Below are 11,575 nucleotides of genomic sequence, written 5' to 3'. Positions count from 1 at the left end.
TTCACCAGACATTTATTTTAATTGATTCTGATTCGTATGTTGGTAACCAAATTAACTGTTCCAAGACAACTTTGTGTGTGGACTTTCCAAGGTATGCCCTCCCCTGGATACATGCCAATGAGTTCTCTCTCTGAATTCAGGTCTCGTTGGACTCCTCTGCATTAGTGAGTCTGCATACTGGCAGCAATTGCAATGGATTGATTGCCGAGATCCTGAAGAAAATGTTAACTGTATGGCTGAGATTTGGTTTTGTATTGGGCTTTTGCTGTGGGCTGACCGAGTGTCCCTCGTCCAGGATATGTCCTAAACTGTGCAATTGCCTCATGCAACAAGTGTGCCCGAGATCAGTCGGTCTGACAAAGGTCGCCATTTGCATCAGCATACTTTGTAACTCACATGTTGCACGTATTCCAAAGTTAAACCCACTTTTAATACCTGTTTTAAGTCCAGTTGTATGTCAGCCAGTCGGCATTTTTGCAGAGTAAACTAATTAATTTTCAGTATCTGGTGCCTCAGGAAAAGTCAGGCTCATAATAACTGAAAAAGCTGAGGGTTTGCAAGCGGTCAGGAGAATTATTTCGGTGGCGACTTCCAAGTGAAGTGAAGCTGTTGTCTCCTGCTTTCTATTTATATCTTTCTCCTGGATGGGGTTCCTGGGGTTTGTGGTGATGCCATTTACTGTTTTCTAAGGGGTTGATAGATGGCATCTAGATCTATGTGTTTGTTTATGGCGTTGTGGTTGGAGTGCCAGGTCTCTGGGAATTCTCTGGCATGTCTTTGCTTAGCCTGTCCCAGGATAGATGTGTTGCCCCAGTCGAAATGGTGTTTTTTTTCCATCCGTGTGTAGGATTACGAGGGAGAGAGTGTCGTGTCTTTTTGTGGCTAGCTGGTGTTCGCGTATCCTGATGGCTAACTTTCTTCCTGTTTGTTCTACGTAGTGTTTGTTGCAGTCCTTACATGGAATTTTGTCGATGACGTTGGTTTTGTCCATGGGTTGGACTGGGTCTTTTAACTTTTTGATTGAGAGTGTTGGTGGGGTTGTGTGCTACTAGGATTCCAAAAAGTCATAGTAGTCTGAGACCAAATATGGGCACCACATTTTAGGCATGATATGTTGGCTTTGAAGAGAGTACAAAGTCCTAAGAAAGATACCACGAGACTACACGAATTCATTTATGAGAAGAGATGAGACAAATTAGGCCTGCTTTCTCTAAAGTTTAGCAAGTTATCATAGACTTGTTTAAGTTACTAAGAGGAAAAGGCACAGTCGATAAAAGGAAACCGTTTTCAATATTTGCACTTTCCAAAGCTAGGTGAATAGACTGCGAATTAAGGCCAGACCATTCAAGAAAGAGATGAGGAAGCACTTGTACACAAATGAGTTAAGGATGATTGGAACTCTCTTCCACAGACAGCAGAAATCAGTGGTTAATTTTTAATTTTGAGGTATTGCTTCCTTGTTAAGCAAACGTTTTGAGGGATAAAGCCAGCAAAATGGAGATAGATCACAGAGCATGAATGACAGAACAAGCTTGAGAGGCTGAATTGGCCAATCCTTTTCTTTCCTTCCCGTGTTCTTATGAATTTAAACGCATCTTCTGCGTTCTTCTCAAACACTTCCTGTCTTGACCTGACAATACCTAACGAACAAACCATCCCTTGTTTCTGCACAGACATACTGATTCAACCCTGGTGGATGCTCCAAACGCACATTCTTCAAGAAGAATTCAGGATTTTTCGTATGCACCTTTTTGTTTGTAACTTCGAAGGCTCTGCTGCAGTGGCTATAACATATATCGCTTGTTCCAATGTCTTGTTCCATATCTGACATCTCTCTTATCTTTATCGACACCCATCTGAGCGTCTGTCGATACATTTGTCACTGATAACCATTAAAAATAAACCTAATCTCAGTTACAAAGAGCAAAGGAAAAAGAGCACCACTATTAGGAACAGGCTCTTCGGCCCTCCAAGCCTGCACCACCACGTCTTGCTAATACATAATGAAACTGTTTCTCTTACAGGATCCACATCCCTCTATTCCATTCTTGTCAATATATTCATCGAGGTGTTTCTTAAATACTGCCATTGTGTCTGTTTCCAAAAGAAATTTCTGGAAGTGCATTCCAGGTACTCAACCATTTGTACGAGAAAATTGCCTTGCACATCTGTTGTAAACCGCCTTCCACCCCTGCCAGCACTTTACACTCCAGCTCGCACCGTGACATTGTGTCCCCAAGTAATTGGTCCTTCCACTCTGGGAAGAAAGCCTCTTACTTTCCACTCAATCCATGCCTTTCATAATGTAACAAAATGCTATACCAAACTTTCTTCATAGCTAAAATCATACCAGGCTGCAACCTCTCCAAAGCATTCACATCCTCTTTGTAGTCTCGTGTCCAGAACTTCACGAATATTCAAAGTGTGGTCTATCTAAAGTTGTATAAAGCTGCAGCATAATTTGTTCATCCTTATACTCAATATCTCTTCCATTGAAGGCAAGAATGCCATAGACCTATTTCGGAAACTCTGCTGCCAAATTCAGTGATCTGTGAATGGGCACACCCAGATCTCTCGACATATCTTTACTCCTCAGTGTTCTGCCATTCATTGTATGATTTCCACATATAACTGAACTTTCGGATCCTTTTTTGGATTTTGTCATCTGATATTTTTCTATTCATGCCTCCAACTAATCTATGTCCTGCTGCACACTTTGACACCACCAGTCTGTATATCATCCACAAACTTACTAATTAGATCATCTAAGATTTTCTCAAAATCGTTTATGTCAATCACAAAGAGCAGAGGTACTACTACTGATGCCTGCAGAAAATTGCACTTCACAATCCTCCATACCATAACTGCCCTCTGTAATTTCTGACTAATCCAGTTTTGCATCCATTTTGCCAGCACACCCCAATACCATGTGACTTCATCTTTTCTACGACTCTGCTATGACAACAGCAATCACTTTTACCTCATTAATCATCTTTGCAACCTCCTGAAATATCTCAATAAAGTTACTGAGGCACGACCTCCCCTGCACAAAACCATGCTGTCTATTGCTAATTAGTCCATTTGCTTTTGAAGCATATAGATTCTGTTCCTGAGAACTTTTTCCAATAATTAATTAACAACAGCGAGATACGCACAGGCCTGTAACTTTTAAGATTGTCCCTGTTTTGCTTCGTAACCAAATGGAACAGTATTGTCAAATCTCCAGTCCTCTGATATCACACCATAGATAAAGATGACACAAACGCGTCTGTCAGTGCTCCAGCAATTTGTTGTCTTGCCTTCCTTAATATTCTGGGGTAGATCCCAACAGGTTCAAGGAACATATCAGCCTTAATATTTATTTAAAGAAGTTCTACATCTCTTCCCGTTTAATAGGAAAGCTGCTTAGAAACTGAACAGCCCCTTCCCTCTGAACACCCTCCACCAATTCAACCATCACAAAATGTTGATTTAGGTCCTCAACTATCTCTTGGGACTCTACGCATCGATACACTACTTTTCCCTGTTGTGGACCAGCCCTTTCCATGGCTACTCTCTTACCATTTATATATGTTTAAAAAAAGCCCTGGGATTGTTCATAATCCTGCTTACCAACGACTTTTGATGATCTATATTAGCCATTCAAATTCGTTATTTAAGTTGTTTCATACTTTCCTTATATTCTTCATCAGTTCTTTGTCTTAAGTTCAATCAGGATCGTATTATCGTGCATTGTTCTTTAATTTTCACCAGTTCTCACCTTGAGATTTGAAACACGAGCCAGCATTAGCCTCATGTGGAGAATTACTAACATGCGGTATGATCACAAACCTATTCATATGTTATATTATCGGCATTTATAAGATGATGAACAGTAACAGAATTTCCATTACCATTTTGTCCCTGGATAACTGAATGATTTGTTGTGGGATTACACATACTAATATAAGTGTTCCATATTTTTTGTTTGTGTGAGCCTTTGAGAATTAACCTGGAAATTCTTAAACTATGTGCCTAATTACCTGTTCATATCGAATTTGGCAAATTGATGAAGTGAATGTCGTGATTTTCATGAGCATTAACATTGATTTGATCAATGAAGTGTGTCTTTATGCCTTATATTTAATATTGTGCACAATTCGACCATAATCTGTAATGTTGATCATCACTATCATATTTAGCATGTTAAATCAACATTTTTTCAATGTAAAATCCATTTTCAATATAAAATATATTTAAGGTGTTTCTATTTGCTTTTATGTGATAGTTACATATTTACCCAATCAACTGTTAGTTAGCATTCTTTTTAGGACATGGAAAATCCATTTTAACTCTTAATTGCAATTTTATTCACTTCTGCATTGGCTGATTTTCATTGAAAATGTCTTGTAAACATATCAATAGAAATATAGTAATTAATTGTAAAACATATGCGCTGTGTATTAATTATTAAATCACACTTAGCTAAGAATCAAATATGCAATATTTGTAAATACATTCTCAATGTAGGTATATTGACTATACATGGTGCGTGTGTTTATGATATTGTTAGAGGAACTTACACAGTTTGATATGGATAAGACTTTTCCACAACATATTTGAGAAAAGGGAGGAAAATGTAGGGTATAAATTTGGAAAGTACTGTAAGTTTGCGAATGGCACCAAAGTTGGTGGTATAGTGGACCGTGAAGAAGGTTATCAGAGAATACAGCTATATAACAATCACCTGTACCAGTTGGCTAAGGAATTGCAGGTGAAGTTTAATTTGGATAAATATGATATGCTGTGAAGATCAAGCCAAGGCAGGACTTACAAAGTCAATGGTAAAGCCCTGGGAAGTGTTATAGAACAACCGATCGAGGGGTACTGATTCATAGTTACTTCAGCGTGGAGTTACAGTGAGACAGGGTGTTGAACAAACCTTTCAGTACGTTTGATTTCACTGGTTAGACATTGAGAAGAGAATTGGGACATTTTGTTGAAACTGCATATAGCATAAAGAAGGCTACATTTGGATTCCAACATGCAGTTCTGATTTCCCTACTAATGAAATGTTATTATTAATCAAGAAGCATTGCAGAAAAGATTTACTTGGATGATGTAGGACTGAAAGCATTGAGTTATAATGAGAGACTGAATAGGTTGGGAGCTTTATGTGAGCATAGGGTTGACCTCATAGAGATCTATAAAATCATAAGAAACCAAGCTAAGGTGGATAGCCAACAGCTTTTGTTCATTGTCAAGGAGTCTAAAACTGACCGATATAGGTTGAACGTGAGAAGTGAGAGATATGAAAGGGTCCAGGGTGGGCATTTCTTTTGACTCAGAGCACAGTGAATGTCTGAAACAAGCTGCCAGAAGTAGTGGTGGAGGCGAGTAGAATGTCATCATTTAACAAACATTTGGGCAGGTACACAGATGGGATTTAGTGGAGGGAGATGCATCAAATGCAGGCAAATGGGACTAGTTCAACAATGAAAAATCGGTAGCATGGACAAGCTGAGCCACAAGGCCTGTTTCTATACCAGAAACATTTATGACTCTATAAATGACTGTAATTCATGCACCGGGTACAAATGTGTGCTTCCAGGCTAAACGTGCAATTAATAATTGATTTCTGCCAGAATAGCCGAGATAGTAATGAATGGTAACCAATTATCAATTATAATGAATAATTAATCGGAAAAGCATGCTCCTGTATTCACTTTTAATTGAATTGGAAAGCAGGACTTTGCTTTACGAAGAGAGCTTTTATTGAAATAAAGCAGAAATCAATAAACCAATAATTTTATCAATACATTTATCAAACCAATAAACTGTATCAATTATCAAGTCTTTGATAAGGATTCATTAATTTATAGCTAATAGTCTCTCATAAACATAGTCAATGGACCGATCGATTGATTTTATTAAACATGGAATGAGCACTTCACTAATTATCTGTTATTTCATTTGTGTGCGCAGTGTTTGTCACAGTCTAATGTAACAAGCAATTCTAATGTCCTGGTGTATAATGCATTATTGCCTTCATTTTGTACAGTAACCAACAGTAAATTTATTTCCTGTGCAAAAACTACAAACATTCTTGTACACACACGTTCTTATCATCGTAAACAATCAAGCATCTCATTTTTACTCCAAATTGTAAATTATTGACTGTTTCTAATGTTGTGTATCGTAAGACTGTCAGCAAAAATCGAGTATTGCCGTCCAACTATACATGATAAATCAATTTTGAAATCAGTTACATTTGTATGAATGTTTAACAATAGCAAGAAGGAAACTACTATACTAAGTTAAAGCAGATATCTATTTATGCAGCAAAAATGTTTCAGTAGCTTACAAACATAGAGGTAGAATTTTAAATATCGTCTGTCCGAACATAATGCAAAGGATAACGATTGAAACTAAACCAACATCAAACAAACAAGAACATACAAATAATCTGAGTTTTTCTTACAATGATGCGAGTGGAGAATTGTTATCCAAGAAAAGTAGGCAGATACCCAGCACCTTTTGATAAGGTCAGGCTGGTGATACTTACTAAGCCTTAACGTGCAAGCTGGGGTTTCCCAGCTTAGTTGAAAAACTACCCTTACATGTGTACATGAACATGTATGCAATTTCCGACACAGACACTAACATTTACTTGGTGATTTATGGAATAGCTACACTCTTTTGGCCGTGAAAATAAGCCGGTGTCCAACGAGGAACAATTGACAATTGATGAGGAACAAGAGCAGAAACAAGAGGAATGGAGCAGGAAGTATGTTCGTTTAGAGTGATTATATGTTGAAATAGAACAAAAATGGAAACTACATGTTGATTGATTGATATTTGCAAATACATGTGTAGGTGGACACTTAACGTGTAAACAGGAAACCCACAGATTAAACCAACAATTCTGTAGTTTCCATCTGACTATTTTTAATTGCAGCACAACATTTCCACAGCTGTAGTTGACTTTCTGATACCTCAAGGTTTAGCTTCACAAGCAACTTAAGTTAATATAAGTCTCACAGTGAAAACTTCACGCATGGGAATGAATATCGTACCTTTGTGTACTCTTGTCAATCTTTTGTCAGGTTCGACATTCTTATTTCTATTTTGAGTGGTAAGATCAATGAGAAATCCAGTAAAGTGAAGTATTAAGTGGCTGTATACTATAACTTTCTTCCTCTGTATCTTTCATTACTTTTTGTATCTTGCATTCATTATTTCTTCTTTTCTTTATTGTTTTCTCTCTTTCTCTTTCTTTTGCTTGCTTTCTTTCTTACATTCACTCATTCTTTCTTTCTTTCTTTCTTTCTTTCTTTCTTCCTTTTATCCTTTCTTTCTTCCAGTCTTTCTCTCTTCCTTTCCATCTTTCCGCCTTCTTTTCTTCCTTCCGATCGTTCTTTCTTTCTTCCTCTCTTTTCTCCTTCCTTCCTTTCCTACTTTCATTCTTTCAGTTTTTCCTTCTTCTCTTCCTTCTTTCCTCATGTCTTCCTTCCTTCATTTCTTCCTCCCTTTCCTTCTTTCTTTTTTCCTTTTTCTTTATCGCTTCCTGTTTTCTCTCTCTCTTTCTTTCTTTCTTTCTTTCTTTTTCAGTCAAAGCAGACTTCTTCTAAAATGTCCTGTTTTTGCAGCTGTCATCCCTCAGACAGCGCCTCTGCAGAATCCACCACTTCAGAATGTCTCCGTTGGAAGCACTGTTCGGATGAATTGTCACATTGGCTGGTATGCTGTGGGAGGTGTTCACTGGTATAAACAGAAAGTGCGAGAAAATCTGCAACTCGTTTACATCGTGAAGACATACTCTTATCCAGTTGGTAGATTTTCTGGAGAAGTTAATAACAATACGACTATTTACACGCTTGTGATTCACAATGTCCAGAGAAATGATTCTGGTTTGTATATCTGTGCTGGTAGGAAATCGCACCTTCACTCCTTCACATTCAGAAAGGAATTGAGATTGTTCATAGGAGGTAAGAACAAAGACAGATTTACAGAAATCACTGTCAATATACAGCAATTTTAAACAATAATGTAATGTTATATCCCAATCTCATCAGGCTCTCCAACCGTAATTCTCTTATCGGCACCGCCGAATAACATGTTTTCTAAGGAAACTGTCCAATTGCTATGTTTAGTGAGCAATGTCATCTCTGATACTTTTCCCATCGACTGGAATATTTCCACGAGGGATGCCGAGAGTTGGACAGATTCTGTGACAGGAGACTCTGCTGGTGCTAATAACATCAGAAGTCATATCAGAATCCCGGCAGAGGTTTGGAAAAAGAACATTGATTATGCTTGCTCGATTCAACTCAACTCAACTACCATTCGTGTCAGTGAAAGTGTTTCATATCACAGAGGTAAATATTGACTATATCAGTTCACGCTTATGTTTAGTGCTAATATGGGACTTTATTGTGAGCAATTTGTTCATTCACCTTCAAAGTTCATCCCATTCTTTGCATGGACGTTTGGACACTTACTTCTTCCAAAACACTCAATGTTGTGCTGTTTAACATTCTGTATGTTTATCGTTTGAAGCAGACTATTTCTGTATAGGGGTCATATTATATTAGTGTAATGCATGTAGGAGTCTACATTTGTGCTGATTAAAGTGGGAAAGTAATCAACTAACTCTAATTTGCTAATTTCCCTCTTCATTCATTTGAACAGTTCTCCGTTTTTCATCTGTCACATTTTGGAAAGACATTATTCAACAAATTGGTGATTAAAATTCAATGTTAAAAACAGCGTTTCTCTGAATAATCTGCCCAAATATCTTGTTGATTAAATAATCAACATATGCATGAGTCCTCACATGCCTTTCTCCCATGCAGGTTTAAGAATGCGCTTTGCAACATCTCAATGTCATGCATCAAACCCACGCCGGCTCATTGTGCTTCAAGTTTGACTAAAACAATGCTCCCCTAATGTACGCCATCAGTTCTCTGCTTTGTAATTCTGTGCTTGTGTAAAATTTCAGTGTTTCGGTTATTACTTTTTGATCTAATGTTTCTTATTAGTTTAATTTTTGTGCACGTAGTAACAAATAACTCTTTTAGTCTATAAGTTGAATTACCGTTTGCGTCAAGATTGCTTGTAGTCTCCTAAATTGATTTTTGAATAAACTATCCAACGAATTATCATTCTCAATCACAATGCAAATAGTGAAAATGTATAAATTGTTACGTGTTAGTTAAGGACCAAAGTGACGACTGTTACACATTATTTGTGAAACATGGTCACTTGAGAGTGAAATGTTCAGAAGAGATATAACGTGCATCGAATTCCAAAAAGATCGGGGTAACTTTTACAAGATGCTTCAAGTAACACAAAAAAATGTATGAAGCAAGTAATATAAAATCCGGAATGCAAACATCCACTATAAATGATTAAATGCTAAATGCTTCATTGATAGAAGTATTGAGATATAATTTTAAATATTATATTATTTACTCATGCTGTGGGGCAAGACTGACATTGATATAGAGTTCCCAATTTTTTTTTGAATTGGTCTTGGTGTGTCCCCGTGAGATATCTGCAAGCGAAGTATGGTTAGTTTGTAGATAATTAATAGTATCTCTGCCTTGTTCAGGGGAACCTGAATTTCCTTGCCTTTTAATATTTTATGGGAGCTCATCAGTGCTGATCCTCCTTCTTCTGGTGTTTACTGTCTACGTGGGCTGGAACTGCAGGAATTCTAACTCAGGTAGGAATTGCCCTTTGGTCTTGTGCATTCATTTGTCTATCCAGGAATCGATGTATTCTAAATAAAGAGCTGACTTTTATTTTACATCAGGAAACTGGAACACGGATAAGAAATCCACAGATTTTAGACCACATGATCCAAAGCCAGAGGTAAATGTATGAAAATTCTTTTCTTCACGCCCACTCTCAATATATTATTTACTTTCGCTGGTTTTCTGCAAGACTTAAGTGAAATGATTTTGGCCAGAAATATATACTGAGCATTTAATTGTGCTCAATCCAACTTGGAACAGTTTGCCATTGCTGGAGAAATGAATACAACTAAAAACTTAATCTGGATATTATATATGTGAGTGGTGTGTGTGTGTGTGTGTGTGTGTGTGTGTGTGTGTGTGTGTGTGTGTGTGTGTGTGTGTGTGTTCAGAATGTATCATTAATGCAATATTGACGGGATAAATATGCTTATATTGTAAAAATACTTCATACAAATTTGACGAATCCTCTTGGATGCAAGGAAGACCAAGATACGATTTCCTTTAGATGATTAGTTGGTTCAAAGCATATCATTCAGCGAAAATCATGAATTTCAAAGAAAGTATGACAAACTTGAGAACTTCATACCTCATTCTATGTTCGATAGGACAATGTTTGCAAGGATACATTGTTCTATTACACAAACTATTATTTTCACGTCATCCTCCCTTCGTTTCTCTCCTCATGTCTCATTCTGTGTTTCTAATAATTTCTCTGTCTCGTCTAATTTAATCATTAGATTATTTACTTCAGTTGTGGCTGACACCAGCAGACTGGCATTGTGCTGTTCTGGCCTTGTGAGAAGGGGACATAGGCACAAAATAAAGTCAAGCAATTTAGAAGTGGCACATATAGGGGATCGATGTATGGAATCTTCTCTCCCACTTCTTTCTTTTTTGTTGATGCCATTGCTCAATTTGGCAAATCATTATGGTCACAAGGAGATAGAGATCGGTATCATCTAACTGAAGAAAGTGGGGTGGGATCAGCTAAATGGTTTGATTTGTCATGCACGGTCCCTATGTCGTTTTGATTGTAATGGTTTCTACTTTCTTCTATAGACCCTCTACGCTGATTTGGCGTATAATGAAGACCTGATACTTTGATAGGACCAGCATTCATGAATTTTAGGGTACGACCCGCGTTTTTCTCATTGCAAGATCAGTAAGAAACGTTCTTCAGTCGGAATTGACGGAAATTTCCTCTGATTTGTGCTGTGCCTATATATTTTAAGATCCATTCTTACAGAAGTGGTATTTAATTCAAAAATAGCATCGGGCACATGAACACTGAAGTATGAATCTGTTACCCCAGACGAAGATGTCATTATCACTGATCAATGTAATTTTTAATTGTCACTGATGAATTCCCACATTGAAGTGGATTTCTCCAAACAGAAGTGAGTCAACCGCTACTGAGAACAGATTATTGTTATTGCTATTCTTTCAAGTATGTGTATATTGCTGATAAGGCCTATATTAATAAAGAATATTAAATGATCATTTAGAATGCGATACCAAATTTCCAATGTATATGCTGTTGATTTTTAAATTGCAGAATATCAAAGAGTTATTAAAGATGATGTTAAATGTATTGATTTAGTGGCACAGACAAAAAAAAATAACTGCATGCTTATAAGTTATTTTGACCAGAGGCTTGGATTCAAAAGTCTACTTTCATTTAATGTGATTTATTGTTGTCACCCGAGTACAGTGAAACGTTTTGTTTTGTGAGCCATGTAGGCAGATCGTAACACATAAGGCATACAGATCATGGGTGTTTATAGCCTTAGAGTTGAGCTTTAAAAGTGCAGACGTTTTGTAAAAATGTGAGGAAC

At 37.2% G+C, this 11,575-nt stretch overlaps 1 protein-coding gene across 1 annotated transcript; it reads left to right on the top strand.

The window, feature by feature from the left end:
- Positions 1-7,042: 7,042 nt before the first annotated feature.
- On the top strand, positions 7,043-10,853 carry LOC140453841 (uncharacterized). Its single transcript, XM_072548725.1, has 6 exons — positions 7,043-7,085; positions 7,629-7,967; positions 8,055-8,357; positions 9,593-9,706; positions 9,797-9,855; positions 10,800-10,853. Exons 1-6 carry the CDS (start codon positions 7,043-7,045, stop codon positions 10,842-10,844), a joined length of 903 nt encoding a protein of 300 aa, XP_072404826.1. The 3' UTR covers positions 10,845-10,853.
- The last annotated feature ends 722 nt before the right edge of the window (positions 10,854-11,575 follow it).

This window comes from Chiloscyllium punctatum, chromosome 28 (assembly GCF_047496795.1).
Source record: "Chiloscyllium punctatum isolate Juve2018m chromosome 28, sChiPun1.3, whole genome shotgun sequence".
NCBI lineage: Eukaryota > Metazoa > Chordata > Chondrichthyes > Orectolobiformes > Hemiscylliidae > Chiloscyllium > Chiloscyllium punctatum.
Note: the sequence above shows the minus strand (reverse complement) of the source record. Positions and strands in the feature narration are given on the sequence as shown.